Source organism: Acanthisitta chloris, unplaced genomic scaffold, assembly GCF_000695815.1.
Source record: "Acanthisitta chloris isolate BGI_N310 unplaced genomic scaffold, ASM69581v1 scaffold26728, whole genome shotgun sequence".
Taxonomy (NCBI): Eukaryota; Metazoa; Chordata; class Aves; order Passeriformes; family Acanthisittidae; genus Acanthisitta; species Acanthisitta chloris.
Window position 1 is genome coordinate 1 of NW_008685793.1, and position 18,137 is coordinate 18,137.

At 47.2% G+C, this 18,137-nt stretch overlaps 2 protein-coding genes across 2 annotated transcripts in view; one reads left to right on the forward strand and one right to left on the reverse strand.

Annotated features, from left to right (window-relative positions):
- Positions 1-7,749: 7,749 nt before the first annotated feature.
- On the forward strand, positions 7,750-9,426 carry LOC103807174 (putative UDP-GlcNAc:betaGal beta-1,3-N-acetylglucosaminyltransferase LOC402377). Its single transcript, XM_009079896.1, has 2 exons — positions 7,750-7,755; positions 8,332-9,426. Exons 1-2 carry the CDS (start codon positions 7,750-7,752, stop codon positions 9,424-9,426), a joined length of 1,101 nt encoding a protein of 366 aa, XP_009078144.1.
- Positions 9,427-12,471: 3,045 nt separating this feature from the next.
- PSMD5 (proteasome (prosome, macropain) 26S subunit, non-ATPase, 5) overlaps positions 12,472-18,137 on the reverse strand; it is a gene marked incomplete at its 5' end in the record, with an annotated part of 5,971 nt that continues 305 nt past the window's right edge. Inside the window, 9 exons of the mRNA XM_009079897.1 lie at positions 12,472-12,729; positions 13,249-13,389; positions 13,987-14,096; positions 14,309-14,500; positions 14,944-15,086; positions 15,638-15,747; positions 16,421-16,549; positions 16,939-17,052; positions 17,727-17,871. Of these exons, the coding sequence (XP_009078145.1) occupies positions 12,472-12,729; positions 13,249-13,389; positions 13,987-14,096; positions 14,309-14,500; positions 14,944-15,086; positions 15,638-15,747; positions 16,421-16,549; positions 16,939-17,052; positions 17,727-17,871 (1,342 nt within the window). The remainder of the gene's footprint in view (positions 12,730-13,248; positions 13,390-13,986; positions 14,097-14,308; positions 14,501-14,943; positions 15,087-15,637; positions 15,748-16,420; positions 16,550-16,938; positions 17,053-17,726; positions 17,872-18,137) is intronic.

Sequence of the window (18,137 nt, forward strand, 5' to 3'; positions counted from 1 at the left end):
GGGGATGCTCCGCGATCCGCCCCGCAGCACAGACCCCCGCCCAGCATCCGCGACCCCCGGCAGCGCCTGCGGACCGCCCGGCCCCGGCAGCATCACCCCCGGGGCTTGGCAGGCTCTGGGGCCTATTCCCTTTCCTTTCCCCTTTCTTTTCACATTGCTTTCCCATTTTTCCTTTCCTTTCCTATTTTTCCTTTCCCATTTTTCCTTTCCTTTCCTCTTTTCATTTCCTTTTCCCTTCCTTGTGGATGCAGAGCAGTTCGTTGCTTTTGCTTCACTGTCACTTCTTAAAGTTCTTCAAGGATGTTACTATGTTTCCTCTGAGTCTTCTCTGTACATTAAAAGCCATTTACCTCCTCCCTGGAAGAGTTTTCTAGAGCACTTCGAGTCCCTTTCCCTTTCCTTTTCCCTTTCCTTTTCCCTTTCCTTTTCCCTTTCCTTTTCCCTTTTTCATTTCCTTTTTCCCTTTCCCCTTTTTCATTTTCTTTTTCCCTTTTTCATTTCCTTTGCCCTTCTTCATTTCCTTTTCCCTTCATTTTTCTTTTTCCCTTTTTCATTTCCTTTTTCCCTTTCCATTTTCCTTTCCCCTTTTTCATTTCCTATTTCCTTTTTCATTTCATTTCCTTTTTATTTACTTTCCTTTTCAATATTCTTTCCTTTTCTATTTCCTTTCTTTTTTTCCTTTCCTTTTTACTTCCTTTCCCGTTTCCTTTATCATTTTCTTTTTCACTTTCTTTTCCCTTTATATTTCCTTTCCTTTTCCATGTCCTTTTCCCTTTCCTTTTTCATTTCCTTTCCATTTCCCTTTTCATTTCCTTTCCTTTCCCCTTTCCTTTTTCTTTTTTTTTTTTCCTTTTGCAGCTGATTTTCCTTTCCACCAGCCACACAAATATTTGTGCTGAGCACTGCTGTGCCTCAGGGTTATGCCGAGAGCAAACAGCCCGGCCAGGCCCTGCCTGCAGGGAATTCCTGTGCCGTGCTGAGCGCCCGGGCCGGGAGCATTGATCCTCCTGCTCGAATAACACAGCCCTGCTGGGAATGGCCCCGGCCCAGGGACAGCGTGGGCAGCCTGGAAAACAGCCAGCTGCCTCCAGGAAAGGGTTAATGGGATGGACTCCAAGGTGCCTTCCCTCCCCTCAAAGCTCAGTCCATGTGCCAGGGGGTGCCAACCATAATGATGTGGCCAAAACCAAAGTGCCCCAAAACTCCTCGGGAAGGCTGATTGAGCAGCTGTAAACAGATCAACCTCCCAAGAGCTCCCACTGCACACCCAGGGCTGGCAGGGACTGAGCTGGGGAGCAGCAGAGCCTGGGGTGGTTCTGCTCCAGCTTGGGCAATGCTTCTCTGCCACCTCAGTCACCCCAAACACCACTGCCCACTTCAGTCACACCTCAGGGGAAGAAGATGCCATCTGAGCCAGGAGTTTGCTGCTTCCAGAGAGAGGAGGTTTCTCTCCATCAGCTCCACCAGCTCCCCCTGGCCCTGGGCTGCTCCCCATCTGCTGCTCTAGGAGCTCCAGGTGCACGAGATCCATCGGCACACGGTGTCTGCTCACTGCCACAGCCCCCACTGTGCAGCTCCAGGGGGAATTGCCCACTTGGATACACTCCTCGCCAGTACTGGAGACTTTGTTTCTCCCGCAGCATCTCTTCCTCCTCCTCTCTCTCCATATGGACTCTCCTACACTAGGAGTCATTTGAGAGAAAAGCAATTAATGCTGCCGGTGCAATCCACCCTTGTGAAGCTTCCCGACCCATCGTGCTTTTAAGTGGGAAGGTTATTCTTCATTCACTAATTGCTTCACATTATCTGGTGCAAAACGTTAACGTGCAGCTCTGGGAAGAGAGGGGTGGGTGGCACAGCAGCATATTGACATGCTGGGTGATAACACAGGCGTGGGGGAGGAATTATTTAAAACGGCTATGGGGGGTGGGGAGAGAAATGAAAAATTAAAGAAAAAGAGCCAGAAGAAGGGAACATCCCCATCCAAGTGCTGCAGCTCGAGCAGTGAGGTGGGTCCAATCCCAACTGCTCCTGCCCTGGCACAGTCACCAGGGATGGGGCAGTGCTGGGGCAGTGCCTGGAAGGGCATTGGTGCCATCTCAGTCCCACCACGGAGCAGAGAGGCTGCTGAGGAAGAGTCTTGGCCCCTGGGCACAGGGACAAGCTGTCCCACTTGGTGGGATCCTACCTGAGGAAGGAGAGCCCTTGTCCTGCAGACTGTTCCCAGCTCCAGCATGGAGCAGTTCCCTGCACCCCCAAAAGCAAGGGAGGATGGTGAGGGGAAGGCAGACCAGTGCTCTCAGCAAAGGCACCATTCAGCAGCTCAGGAGGATGGGTCTGGCTGAGCTGGTCCTCCCTGCCTGCAGCTGCAGTGATCCCCAAAATCCCACGGATGCTATAAGCCTTCGTTTCCCAACAGTCACGTTATTAACAAAATTAACCAGGATTTCACATACCTACTATAGGACTGTGTCTCCTCCTCTTGACTCCCTCAATCCCAACAGCTCTGCTGGGAAGCTCTCTCAGCATCCCTCGACACCCCAGAGCAAGAGAGCACACATCCCAAGGGGCTGTGTCCTGCCTGGGCAGGGAATGAGCAGCACACCAGGCAACAGGCACATCCAGAGGTGCCAAGTGCCATTTGCATGGCCACATGAGCAGAGTTCTCCAGAGCAGAGCCAGGCTCAGGGGGCACCACGGGGGCTTGGGAAAGGCAAACCCCCAGGCTGAGACCCACCAGGGGATGAGTGCAGGGAAAGTCCTGGCTGTGCCAGCAGACCAGTCTGGCTGCCCAAGGAGGGGTCTGGCACAGGGCAGGGAGACTCAACTCTGCTGTTTCTGTGTCTGGGAAGGCAATAAATAAATCCGTGGGAGGCAACAGTGGGATGAGTCAGAGACAAGAGGGAGAGAAAGTCATTCTCTGCAGAGCACATTACCTGAGTCCAGCACGGCACAGTGCTCCGAGGATTCATGTCAGAGGGTGTCCTTGTCCTGATCAAGCTCCCTGAGAACTCCCTGCCAGGAGGGTGATGGGGGGGTGACCCTGCTGGTGAGAGCCTTGGCCATGGCAGGGGCACTGCCAGCAGGAGCATGGCTGGATCCATCCAGCACTGGGGGACCTGGAGGGATTGGGTTGGGGCATTGCTTGAGCTGCAGGACCTGAGTCCTGCTTGTTTCCTTCCACGACCTTGGGCAAGCTTTACATCTTATGGGTAGATCAGCAAACACATGTGGATCCCCATCATCCTCAGGGCATGGAATTCCCCATGAGAAGTGCCCCAGAGCCATGGAGCAGCCACAGAGTCAGGAACAGCAATGCCAGATCTGCTCTCAGCTGTAAATATTGCCAGAGCGTGGACCGAATTTAATCAAAGCAGAGCTTGACTCAGGACTCCAATTCTGTAAATATTGTGCGTGTCAAATGAATTTCATGTGCATCTCCATTTGCCAGGCACAAATACAGCCAGTCTGGCTTCAGGGAATGAAAGGGCAAGGCAAAGCTCCCGACATGGCACACTCTGAGAATTAATAACAACTGGGAAACTTCTGGCCCACTGCAAAATGAGCAACTTTTCTGTCAAGCTGACACCTTGGTGAGGAGACCACACCTGGAGAACCTGCTTGGCCCAAGGACTGGAGCCCCATGGCCTTGCAACTTGATATTTTTAACAAGCTGATGCTCTCTCCACTCAGTTCATGTCTAGCTCAGTGTTTCCGAGGCTGAACATGAAGAATGCACAGAGGGTTGAGGCTGTCACTATCAGGCAATACAGAGGTAGGTAGTTGTCAAAGATGTCATTAATCTCAAGAAGGAATAATCAAACATACCAAAAAGAAAAGCTAGAGCTCTGTAACTCTAAGACTGTTGCATGCAAAGAGTAAATGAAGGCAAGAAACTTGGCTATAAAAACCTAGTTTAAGTCTAGTCGACAAAACCATCAAATGGGAAGCAAAGACACCTTCATCCCCACCAGGAGCAGCCAAGCTGTTTGTCTGCTGTGTCAGTGCTCAGGTTTGCTGGCTTGGTTTTCAGTTTTCTACTTCTATTTTAACACCCAAAGGGACGTTAAATACCAAAACCCAAACGAAACACACACTGTGTAACTCTCCTCTTCCGTCATCTCCCAAATCCCATGGAGAAGGGAAGGTGAAGAGCTGCCTGCAAGAGCTGAATCATATCTTTCAGCACAAACACTGCTATTAGGTGACTAAGACCAAAACAACCATCTCTATTTATTGCAAGTGATGCTGTTATTAAAAACTAGACAAGTCCCTTTGCAGCCTCTCACACTCTCTGTGTGACCTGGAGAAACACTGCAGAGGAACTTTGGGCACAGTTCTGAAACACTTTGGAGACCTGGGAATGGTTTGTGTTCCCAGAGTATCCTGCCTAGGGACCAGTGGGATGACAAGAGTCATCCCTGACCCTTCAAACAAGACAAGTGGCTCCAGGAGGGCACAGGGAATGCCTCATGGAAAGGGATGTTGTGCAAGAAAAACACCTGCATACAGGTGGGTTATGCAGACAGGATCTGTCCTGTCTCTGGAGCAGAAGGCATGGAATGAAGATGTGAAAACCTGCCTGTGGGAATCAACCCAGCTTTTGGGAAGAGCCTGGGAGCAGAGGAACTGTGGTGGACATGCAGAGGGACATCCACCCTGCAGAGAGGGACAGCACATAGCACAGAGCAACCACATGGACATCCAGGGCAGGCTGAGCCTGAACTTTCATAATAGAACAAATTTCTATTGGAAAAACCAATTTGCACTGGATTTTCCCAATAAATCCCATCCATCCACCCTCTTCTGCACCATCTCCTGAGAACAGTGCGTCATGCAAAGCCTTCGCATTTTCCTGAAGCAGAGTCAAGCAGAGCTGAGATGAGCAGGGCTCTGCTCCCCCTTCCAAATGCTCACAGAGCTGGGAGGGAAGCCAAGGAGGCTTGAAGAGACGTTTTAAGGAGCTGCAGGTTTTGGCTGCTCCCCTGCAGCACATTGTACCACACTGCCTGGCCTGGGCTCATCCTGCTCAGCAGCATCTGCCACTGCCCTCCCACTGTCCATGCTTTGATCTTTGGATATGGCAGGAGTTCAGGGCCCTGTCCTCTCCAAGAAACCAAACCCAAACAGCCTCCAGTCTGAACACTCACAGCCTTAGGGTAGGTCAAGCTGTCTACAACGTTACTGGTCCATCCCTGTTCCCAAAATGAGGTTTGTTTGGACATAGTATTTAAGGGAAAAGTGAAAACATCTCACATAAAGCAAATTATAGCCCCATGGCTCAAGAAAACCTGCTGTCCTGGTTGTTTCCCTAATTTACAGGACACCCCTTCACTAGATCAGGTTGCTCAAGGCTCATCCAGTCTGGCCTTGAACATTGCCAGGGTTGGGGCAGCCACAGCCTCCCTGGGCAACCTGTGCCAGTGTCTCACCACCCTCACAGGGAAAAACATTTGTCTCACACCCAACCTAGACTTTCCCTCCTTCAGTTTGAAGCCATTACCCCTTATCCTATCATTGCAGCTCCTAACACAGAGTTCCTCTCCAGCTCCTTGTAGCCCCTTCAGATATTGAAAAGTTGCTCTGAGGTCTCCACACAACCTTCTCTTCTCCAGGCTGAACAGCCCCAACTCCCTCAGCCTGTGCTCATAGGTGAGATGCTCCAGTCCTCTTAGGACTTCAGGAAACACTCAGATCTCTCTGTAAGTGAGGATTTCCCTGAATGTGCTTAACTTTGCTATCTGAAAAGTGAGATAAGGTCACTCATGAGCTGCTGTGTGTTGTAAACCTAGGCTTAAAGGTGATGGAGGGACCATCCCCAGGCAAACTCCCTGGAGCTGAGGGGCTTTGTGGGACTCTCAGATCAGTTATTTTACCCTTCAGCAGCTTTTCCTTGCTGTTGCTCAGCTTTCTCCATGTGGGACTCAGCCAGGCTCTGTGGATAAACAAGACCCCACATCCCAGAGCTGCCTGTGCCCTGGCTGTGCTTGGGGACTGTTAATCTTCTATACATGATATCCAAGTTCCTGCTGCCACCACAAAGCAGTGCTAAAGAAATGACTTCAGCAGTGCTGCAGGAACCATGCTGGGTCTAATTGCACCAGGGAGGATCCACATGTGGGGTTTATTATCATTATTTTATTATCATTCTAAAAACACACAAGTTTTAACATAAGTGGCTTCAAATACCACTATTTACTTGCTTATTAGATGGTTGAGCTGGAGACAGAACATCTTCAAAGGAGGATTTTTTTTTTTTTTAGCCGACTGTCTATCTGGGGTTATGGTGCTCTATTACTGCACAAGAAAAATATTTCCTTATTAGCTTTTTCTTTCAGAGCACACACTGAACTGACACTTCCCGCGCTGACAGCTCACCAAGCTTCAAAGCACAACTTCTGTGAGGATGAAGCTGCAGCCCAGCTGACACACGAGCTCTGGGAATGGGGTTTTCTCTCTTTCTGGAGAGCCTGAAGGAGAGGTCCACACTGATTTACACACTGTGTGTGGCTGGAGGTCCTTCAGAGGGGCAGGATGCACTTCCAAGCTGTGACCACAGTCTGGGGACCTGGTTTCTTCTGTAATTCCTCTGCTCCCTATAGCAACTAAGATTTCCCAAATGAGGGGCTCAACCAGAGCTGAGGGATTAACCTTGGACATCCTCAGCCACAAATCAAAGCTCTTCTCCATTTCCCTGGGACATTCAGCTGATTCAGACTCCCCTAAGGGACATTTGCAATGGTCAGAACACACAGCTAAGACAAACCACAGCAATGCTGCATCCTCCTTGCACTCTTTCACCCAAGGCTGCAGGGACAGAAATGCCCTTTCCTATGAGAAATCTTTCCAACACTAGAAAGAAATCATGATCTCTCTGCTCTCGAAGGGAGGATGGAGTTCCCACGCTGTGCTGATGAAGACTGACACCTCCCACCTCAACCTACCTACCCAACAGCACCACTGCCACCATCCCCTCTCCACCTGCCCTCCCCAGGGCACTGCTGGGGACCCACAAGCCTTTCTCCCCCCTTCAGTGCTCCACAGATCTGCTGCCAAACCCAATTCAGCCCCCTGCTGACACCTCCATCCTGTTTGTGGTGTCTTTGGCACTTCCCCCTGCAGCACTTCCAGTCCCCTGCAGCTCCCAGCCCAGTCAGCTCCGGTGCAGCCCACGGCTGAGCCAACAGCAACACAGGAGGCTTCGGCACAGCTGGAGGAGGAGCCTGTCCATGTGCCACACACAGCCTTGGGGTGTCCTCTACGACCCCACACCAGCCAAACCCACAAGTTCATGCACCAAACCTCCAGCTCAGGAGATGCAGAACACTCAGTGCAGCTCAATTGCTGCACTGGAATGGGAATGCACTGCTCAGCGGACTGGGAAACCAACCCCAAAACCCAGCAGCAAACAGGTAGACTAAGAGCAGCTTCACACTGGTATCTAGGTCCAACCATCTGCCATGAGCCCCAGCAGTTGCTTCACTTATTTCTCAGAGACCCAACCCCAGGAGTCAGAAATTAATAAGGAGAAAGGGTAGAGGTTTGTTCACTTTGCATTGTATGAGGCTGCAACACGATCATTCCCTGGGATCATCTTTCCACCCTCCAGGCAGGTGAGGTGGAAGGCACAGTCTGCAGGTACTGGGCAGTAACTGGATCCTGCAGACCCAGATACAGACACTGCCCTGTAAGTGTCTGACAGGGAGAAACTGCCTCCACGACCCTGCTGCAGGGAGAGCTCCCACCACCATGCAGGTAAGTGCTCCAGCCTGTTAGGGCTTCCATAGAATTACAGACTAGTTTGGTTTGGAAGGACCTTAAAGACCATCTAGGTCCAACCATCTGCCATGGGCAGGGACACCTTCCACTAGCCCAGGTTGCTCCAAGCCCCATCCAGTCTGGTCTTTCCCTTTGGATTCTTACCCCATCAGCTTTCATACAGCAGTGTCAGGCCAAGTACCAAAAACTCTCCTCTCCTTTGAGGACACATAATATAATTAAAGGTCCTCATTAGCACCTCAGGCCTCCAGTAACAGCTTAAAGCAGTCAGAAAATATTGAGTTATTCCTCAGTATTTCCACACATGGATGCACAGAAAGAAGACTTTAAACTACAGTGTGGTACTGCCTTCAGTTTGGGATCTTGCTGTGCCATGAGAAGTAGGTTCCTTCAGTTTCTAGGAGAGAAAGAGCCTTAAACTAACAATACAAAGACTACAAATAATGAAACTGATAATACAAAGGCCTAAAAGCTATGATTGTTTGCAGAGGTATAAAATGAAGTGAAGACTTTGTGTCTGAGCAGAATTCAGTGTCCATGTCTCTTCCCCAGCTTTGCAGGCTCCGGACTCACCAGTGGTGCTTCATTCTCTTCAATGTCTTCCTTTTCCACATGCTGCTTTTCGGGGCAGATTTACTGGAGGAATATTTCCTGCACTCATTGCCTTTTCCTTACACCGACGCAAAGGCTCTGGAGATCAGGGAGAGGGCCAGGAAGCTGGACATGGATCCTCTAAAGGCCAATCTCTCTTACCCTGTCAGCACTGCAGCAACATGCTCTGACAGAGAGATATTTTTGCTCATTCTGGTCTGCAGCAGCCCAGAAAACAGGACGAGGCGCAACGTGATCAGACAGACATGGGGCAACGTGACAGACACGGAAGGGTATGCTGTGCTGACTCTGTTTGCTGTAGGAAAAGCAGCTGCAGTGACCACCCAGCTGGAGCTCAATGAAGAGGCTCAGCAGCACCGAGACATCCTCGAAGGCAGTTTCATCGATTCCCCCGAGACGCAGACACAGAAGCTGATGATGGCTGTGGAGTGGACAGTGACTTTCTGTCCCCACGCGAGGTACATCCTTAAAGCAGACGAGGACGTGTTTGTCGGTGTGCCCAGCCTGGCTGGCTACTTGCTGAGCTTAACACAGCTAGAGGACACCTACCTCGGGAGGGTCATTCATCACAGAGTGCCTGACAGAGACCCCAAGAGCTCTGGCTTTGTTCCCACCCAGCAGTATCCAGAGGAGTTCTACCCAGACTACTGCGATGGCAGAGCGTTCGTCATGTCCCAGGACGTGGCTCGCAAGGTGTACGTGGCAGCCAGGGAGGTGCCAGTGGTGGTGCCCCCTGACATCTTTGTGGGGCTGTGTGCTAAGAAAGCTGGCATCACCCCCACCCACAGCTCTCGCTTTGCTGGGGAAAAGCACATCAGCTACAACCGCTGCTGCTACAAATTCATTTTCACCTCTTCCAACATGCAGGAGGATGAGCTGTTTCAGGACTGGGAGGAAACGAGTGATGGGGAGGATTGTTCCTTGCTGGAGACTTACTACAGCCTGGTGTCCTGCAAGGTTCTGACCTACATTGATAAGTTCAAACAGTTTAACTTGGATAGAATCAAGAACGAGGTGCTTCATTTTGTCAATTAGGATTTCATTTTTGTGAACAGTCTGAGTTTTCTCTTTCCAGCTGTTTTATCCTGCTTATATTAACAGTCTCCAAAAGTTATCTCCCATCCCTTCAACAGCAAATGGATCCTCAGTGCTACAGCAGCAGCAGACGTGGATGTGCTCTATGTAAGTACCTACAACTGCATGCACACAAGTAAGAGTATTCCAAGAAACTCTCTCTGTATCCAGTGTTTCTCAGACTTTTGAGTCCTTAAAACTCCTTCTGCATTTTTCATCTGAGTGAGGAATCACCTGCTTCCAAAGGATTTTGTAACAAAGGGAAAGCTTTCCATCCACTAAAGGAGCTGCTTCTGAGCAGCACCAGAGAAACACAGAGGAACAGACACTGAGCCATCATGGGAATTGCTCAGGTAAACAGCCTGGGGAGATTCTAGAAAAGGAATCCAAGTTGCTTGTTAAAGGATCTTGTATTCCTGTCAGCCATGGCATCAGAGAAACACTGACAGAGCAGCTCTGTGACACATCATCATGCTGGAGAACATCAGCAGTGAAGTCAGAACAAATCCACCAGCAAACTGGCAACACCAACCAAATGTAAATGTAAAAATTCCCCAAAGTAGAACAAGTCACAGAACACAAAACCCACCCACACCTCCATCCTCCAGATTAACTCTGCCACAGCCTCTCTCTCAGCAGTAGAGGGACCAGCTGGACAGACTGGCTGGACAACTGAGACACACAGGCACCTTGGAGGGCCTCAGCTCCTCTTCCCACTGTGCCTGAAGGATTTGAGATGTGCTCCCAAAGATCCACAATCCTGAAGCACCAAGCTATGCTGCTTGTTAACCTCAGTTAAATGAAGAGTTTTGGTTTGGGGTTTTCTGCTTGTTTGGTGTTGTTTTGGTTTTTTTAACCAAGTTCCCCAAGTTTAAGGTGTTACCTCATTTCTCCTTCTCCACCATTCCATGGCTGGTTTTATCTGAGTTATCTCCACCTGTTACTTTAAGGGGGGGAGGAAAGAGACAACACACTTAAATCTTTCCATTTATATCAGATATAGCAGCACCAGCATGTCATCCATATGGCAATGTACAGCAAAGAGAGGGAATAATCAGGGGTAAATGTCTGATCAATTAATCAATGTTGAGCTCAAAGCTCAACAAAATAAAGCATATGTGCATATATTAAAAAAGACTCCCCTTGTTTGGCATCTCTGCCTGTTCTAAAATATTGCCTTTGGCAAATGTACCATGCAAAACAGATGCTAAAGACTTAGCACACAGAGTAGCCTTCAAAAGCAACAGCTGAAAACACACACGGAAGAGACTCATGAATTGCAGAAAAGGTTTATATATCGATTTCTTTCACTGAAATTTTAGCATATGGCTCATACAGAGCTACCAGCACACAAAGCCACCTAAAATAACAAAGCTCAACTGCCCAAACAAGTGCAAACTAAGGACTTTAGACTCTTTTCATTCCTTCTTCAGTGCTTTCTTGTTTTTCTGACGCAGGATTCACGAAGCCTCCATGCTCTCTCTGCTTGCAAACCACACACTGTTCTGCTCTTCTCACCAGCAGATGTTTATTATGCACATCTAGGACGAAAGCAGCTGCAGCAGTGTAAAATGTAGGATGACAACTTGTGTACAGCTTGGATCACAAGCAACAAGGCAGATCACCTCCACTCAGACAGCTTCTTGAACACTAAAGGACCTTCCCCAGCCCCACAGCTCCTCTGAGCCCACTTTGACTCCTTGGCAGCAATTTCTGGCAGGCAGTAGCAGCTGCAGCTAACTCTGCTCTGGAAGAAGTGAGTCAGATCCTCCTGCTTCACCTGGCAGAGTGGGGACACAGGGCAAGTAGTTTTCATAGTCACACCTGACATGACACACTATTAAAATAAGCCCAAGGTAGTAATTTTCTGTTCTGCTGTGCTCCCCCCCCAGCTATTCCTTAATTTGCTTATGTCCTCAACAAAAATAATACAAACCTTTTATACAAAGTACATTGTGGTCTCTGTTTGTGGACAAGGACACGTGTCACTAGATGCCCAGCCAGTCTTGCTTGTCTCCCACAGCTAGCTGACACTTTCAACAGAAGGTTCCAACTTCCCAAGGTACTGCATTTCCACACTCTCAGTTCCCTTGTGCCCTCAAACACTAAAGATTTATGTTCTTACCCTTTTTACTCTAACTCAGGTAACTAAAGTCATACATTTCTTTAAATAACACTTAAAAAAAGTTTATCTCTGTTAAAAAAATAGTGTAAACAATTGCAGTTTTGGTTCTGAAGTAGCTACAGCTCACACTCCCTTTGAGCCAGTAAACTGAGCTGCCACACAATGTGGCAGCCAACAAGAGAGACAAAGCTCCCAGCTTGGTCTCATCCACTAGTGTGCACTCACTTGTTTTTTAAAAGGGCTAAAAGCTTCTTCTTAAATCCCCAGCATAAAATGTAAACAGTATTTAGGTTTATTCATTCAGGCAAGACTCACATCCAGCAGGTTGAGCACAGGAGAATCCAGGTCGCACTCCCTCGTGTGGACAGAGTGGCACTGGCTTGATCTCAGCCCCAGGATTCTGACAGAACAGAGTGTGTTCCATGCAAGTGCCAACTTTGGCAGGTATAAAAAAAAAGGATCAAAAAGAGAGAAACTATGGCAGCATCTGAGGTTACAAACCCGAAGGTGTTTTGGTGTTTGTTTTTTAATTGAGTTGTAACCTACTGGGAAAACAAGATAGAAGCTCCAGACCCAACAAACAGTTGAACCAAACACTGATAAATTCTGCAAAGTGGAACAGTCAGGAGTTGGGAAGTGCTCACCTGTGTTCCTTGCCTCAGGGCAGCACACAGACAACCTCTGTGATGACATTCTATGGGGAAATACCAAATAGGCTTTGATTTGCTCTCATGACTCATTTCAAATGGAGCCAAAATATCTCCACGTTCCTTTAAAGACACAATTAAAGACACTCCAGAGTGGAGAGTCTTTACACTTTGTAGCTTAATACCTGTTTCAGTCATCAGTTTTGCAAGAGGGGACCAAGGACACCATTGACATTATTCTGCTCCTTCCACAGCTGTAGTAGAAACTGCCTTAACATAGTAAGGGCCCTCATGCAGGTAAGCCCTGAGCCTCAGGTAATACTGATTCCCAAAGATCTCTGCAATTGTTTTGGAGTTCACAAGGGCCTTAACCAGTTCATATTTAGCATCCTTGGAAGCTTTGTCAGGCTCCACAGATCTGTCCACGATGTACTCCACAAACCCTGGGCTGTCCAGCATCAGCTTCTGGGCCCATGGTTGATTTGCAATAGCCTAAAGAGGAAGACAAAAAGATGTGGGAGGAGGGGAAACATCTCACTGTAAAACCCCCAGAAAGCAGTTACACAGTAGGTTGTTCAGCAACTAGCCAAGGAGCAGGAAGAATTGAGTGAGATACTCATTGCACAGTGGTTACACTCTCTGCACTCAAATCAAGCAGCAGGGTCTGACTCCGCAGAGCAGGCAGAGCTCAGTGCTTAGCTTTGAAGTTTGAAGGGAATTATCACAGCAGTGCCTCTGGTATCAAAGCAGCTCCCCAGAGCACAGCTCTTGCCTCTTTCCCCTCTCCACTTGATAAGAATATGAGCATCACAGACACGTTAGCTGAATCACTTGAACAGTGAACGCAAGGGAGGCATGAGGAAAAGGCCTATTTCTGACCACTCTGGGCTTCAACCAGAAGTTTGTGGCATTCACTTTGAAAAAGTAAATCCATCTGAGACTGAATTCAACAACTCACAATTCAGTTCAACACCATTCACTACCTGCTCTCTAAAAGCCAAAGGCACTTACAGTGAACACCCTCAAAGCCCCACAGTGGAGGTCAGGGAAGGGCTGAGTGCTGATGCTCCTGAACAGCTCCAGGGGGTGACTGGACAGGGATGTGAACCAGCATTCAGTCATTCTCAAAAGGTCTTCTGTCTGCTGCTCTGGCTGCACAAATCACACCCAGGAATGAAAGAGTTTGGTCAGGATCATGCAAAGCTTTCAGGTTTTATGTTCAGTAGTTAAGAAGTTATTTAAAACTTAAATTAAAATTTCAGACTAAACTGAAACAGTTCAAGTGTAGCTTCCTTCCATGAATGAAGAAGTGACTTTCTAGATTTCTGTATCTTTCTATTTCAAACTTAAATTGATGTTGGCACACTAGGTAAGTGATGAGCTGGAGTGCAAGACAAATGACAATGGCTGAACTCACTCATTTAGAGCTACACTGCTAAAACTGGACCTCAGGAACACACACAGGGATAAGAAGTTTGCCACCATCCCTTTGAGCACAGGAAATTAACCTGTTTACTCTCATTCCCTTATCCATGAAGTCTTGAGTTCACATTTATAGACCCTGCAGAACAAATGGTTTCTTACAAACCAACTCAGACTGTAAGCAACCACATAAATCAGGGAATGCCAATGACACAGAACACCAGAACTAAGCTGGATGCTGCTAAAGGTCTTCACACCGTTACCCAGGTGCATAATAATTTCATTCTGGTAGATGTAAAGAAAATAACCCACCAAACAGCAACTTACAGGCAAGTAAAGAAGGGATGAAATGGCATCCAAGCACCGAAGTCGCAGCTCGGTGGGGGCATTCTTGGCCTGGTGTCCTATTTTGCTCAACAGATTTTGAAATCTACTTCCTTTCAAAATAAAAACAAAGAGCTCTTAATTAATTCAGCCAGAGCTCAGCAGGAGTGCAGAGTTACCAGGCAGTCACATTATCAATGTATTTGTTAGGTAAATAAATGTGTTTTCCAAACCCTTTCTCACACCAAACCAACTCACTCCTCTATTACAACATCCTGAGAAGGTTTTAGCAAAAAAAAACCAAAAAAAACCAAAAGATACTAACTGGTTTTCTGTAAAACCTGTTTGCCTTCCACATTTGATCCCAGGATTCCCAGTGTGTCCACAGCCACTCCAATCATGGTTGGATCCTGACTCTCTGCCATCTCAAAGACTTTCTCCATGAAGACAGGGTATCGCTCGCAGATCTGCTGGGGACTGTCCACCACAGCCAGAGTCCCAAAGAACTTCACAAATCCTGAGGAGACAAGGCCAAAAACAAGCACTGAGTGGAGCAACAATAACCTTAACAACGACCAAAACAAACAGACAATGTGAGGTTGTTCTGCTGCTAAACTGGTATTAAGTTTGAACAGTGCTTGTAAAAGGCATCGGAATAGAGAGAACTAAGGAACAAGTCAATGTTTTGGCAGTTACTTAATTCATGACCTTTAAATTCCTAGGAAAAGGCTACAATAAAACAAACTTCCAACCTACAGTGCAGCCTGTCCAGATCTTACCAGCACTACCACTAGTTCAGTCATTATTCATGTCACACTGTCCTTCAACACTTTTTATAGCTCTAGTATTTTATATACCCAAGCTAACACTCAAACTCACTAGAGGCCTAAGTCCTCCCAATTAAACTCATTAACAAAAGCAAGCAGTAAACCCCTGAAAACAGGAAAGGCAGGATGTCACCTGGCAAATAGAAGCCTGAGAAAGGATCAGACTCTGCACCAAGGATGATGTTTGATATTTTATCAATCACTCCTTGCTGAGCAAGATACTGACGTCCATGGGGGGTGTGGGCCAGGGACGTCACCATCTCTATGCAGGTGGCTCTGGAACACAGGAACAGTTGTTTTGGTTTACTTACATGGGTTTGAAGTACTCAGGGGGTAAGAAAAAACATATCCTTAAGACAAAATCCAAACAAACAACCCCAAAAGTCCAACCCTCCTCTAAGCTCTTACTTTAGGTGTAAAGTTTCAGGTGTAGGAAAGAATTTAAAGTGTTTCTACTGCAGCCCAACATTCAATGATCACATCACACTGGAGCAGCTTCATTTTGGCTCTCCAATTTATGTATCAAGTGTTATATGGATAATAAGAGTGATTAGGCATTGGACTGTGCTGCCCAGGGAGGTGGAGTCACCACCCCTGGAGGTGTTCAAGGACAGACTCGACGTGGCACTCAGTGCCATGGTCTACTTGACATGGTGGTGTTAGGTCATGGGTTGGACTTGATGATCTCAGAGGTGTTTTCCAACCTGATTTAGTCTGGGATTTTACACTCCAGGTGGTCTGGAAACACACAGGCAAGTGTTTAAAGACTAACTATCAGAGTTTTAACAAGGAGGGAAAGATCATTGGCAAACTCAGCACTGACATACCTGACGAGCACATCATCTCCAGTCAGCTCTCCAATTAACTCAGCTATTAACCCACTGTTTGCACAGTAATTCAGGGACTCTGCTGACACTGAAGATATCTCAACAATTAACTACAAGAAGGCAAAAAGAAAGGACAGTTTATAAAAAACATGATAATGGTAACTCATAGTAATGGCCAAATACACCTTATAATGCTGATTAACCATGTATATATTAAATACAGAGTTTCCTGATGTTTTGCCTGAAACATGTTCCTCAGGAGTCCCAAGTTCCCAGCACATGAATCTGATTTCTATTCACAGTCACCTTTTCCTCAGAAGCTCATCACTGCTGTCCCCATTAAGCTCTAGAATGGTTACATTGCATTCTTTCTCCTTTGCCATACACCTCTGCACTGACACTTGGCATCTCTCTCCCACCTCTCCCTCCTCCAGTTGCAACAGCAGTTCACATCCAAAGGTTCATAGACTACACAGCTGTTTTATCTTCAGAGAGACAAACATTCTGTTGTGTCTTTAGTACCTCTCTTTAGCCATTTCAATGCCCTAAGGCACTACAAGCACTACAAGTCAGAAAATGAAAGGTGCAAAGAATAATTGAGTTTTGTCCCATAAAGGGAGAAAGAGAAGTTATGACACCAACACTGCTATACCCTTCCTACTCCTTTTGAGCTTTGACAGCAAGAAAGGTTTGTAAAGCAGTGATAAACACTGATTTGAAAGCCACCCAGCACAGCCTGTGACTCAGCAGAGCTGCAGAACCACAGCAGTGCCACATCCTCACCTCATACACTCTGTAGCGAACGACATCACTCGTGGCCATCACATTCTTCAGGTCACTCAGCAAATTGCTGACAAACAAAGCCTCTAAGCCATCCTGTGTCTGGGCTATTCTGGAGAGAGACTTGATGGCCTGGAAGCAAAACCAGGAGCTTGTTGTCAAAAACAAAGTAAAGAAAAGTCAAGTCCACCAGGCTCAGTTCCAATGTTGTTTATTAACTTATCAAATCCAGTTACACATTTGAGTTGTGATTCACTTCTCACTTATGAAAGGCAGTTTTGGTTACTATGAGCCAAATGTGCATCAAATTCTGATCAATGAGTTTGGCATCAAATGTATAACAGCTCTACTTAAGTTTTCTAGCACAACTCAGCAATTTCTCAGTTTAAGGCACCTTATAACCTGTTTCCAACACTTCGAGCTCTCTCCTCCTTAGAGAAGAGGATCTCAGACACATGGAAAAGGTGGTTTGTGTAGTGCCTGCACCAGTTTCCAGAGAAATTAGACAAAGCCATGCTTACCTCCTTAGCCACTGCTATCTTCTCCCCACCAATGCAGTTGATTATTTGCCTTAACAGCTCAGGACTGTTGAGAATTTCTGTCACAGCTTCTGAGTTTTCAACAATCCTCCCAACCTAGAGATGATCAAATAATTACCAGAAAATAATAGTAAAACAATCCTTTTACACTGTAAGGACATTCAAGAGGACCAGAAGAGCCATTTCTAGTCAGTCCCAGACAGACAGAATCCCCATTTTTGGAGCTTTTTGTGTCAAAACTCCCCTGACCTGAGCAGTCTGTGCAGACTGACCCTGTACCTCAAACTTCTACAACTCCATTCCCAACCACAATGTTCCCATATCACAGAAAAGATTCTGTTCTTTTAAACTACTGCAACAAGTGTCAAGTTCTCTTTTCCTCCTTTTTTTCTTGTTTCCACAAGTACTGTCCAAAGTATCCTGAATATCATCGTGTTGCTGCTGTTAATTCTTACAGCACCTGCTGCCAGTGCTGGCTTGGAAAGCTTTAACCCAGAGAACATGGCAGAGGTTTCACTTACATGTTGCTTCTGCCAAAATATTGGTTTGTATGTTACATTTAGCAGATATATATCATAAAGGGTTATAAACCAACACACTGCAGAATCATCATCCTGAGTGGAGTGAGGAAGAGCACAGTTCCTGCAGATAACATTTGCTGTAGAGCTTTTAGCACACATTAGGGCATGAAACAGCAACACATGAGGACAACAAACCCAGCCTGGCTCAAGGCAGAGCTCTGTCCCCTCCTCCTGGAGGAAACGCTGTACCTGCGAGATGGTCAGGATCTTCACGGAGTCATCAGGGTGGAAAAGCCCTTTCTGAAACTCTTCCCGGAGGTTCTGGATCAAATACAGCGGATCCAGGGCCTGCAGGAGCCTCTCCAGGATGGAAACACACGCAGACACCTGCTCCCTGGGCAGGACAGAGAAAACACCGAGCTGTTAAACGGGGCACACTGCCAGAAGCCCCTAAACCCTCAGCTGTGCCACCCCTGCCCTGAAGGAATCATAGAATCAACTGGATTGGAAGAGACCTCCAAGATCATCAAGTCCAACCCTACCGTGGTTACCAGACCATGGCACTAAGTGCCACATCCAGTCTCATCTTGAAAACCTTCAGGGATGGTGAATCCACCAGCTTCCTGGGCAGTCGCCTGATCACTATCTCTGTAAAAAAAT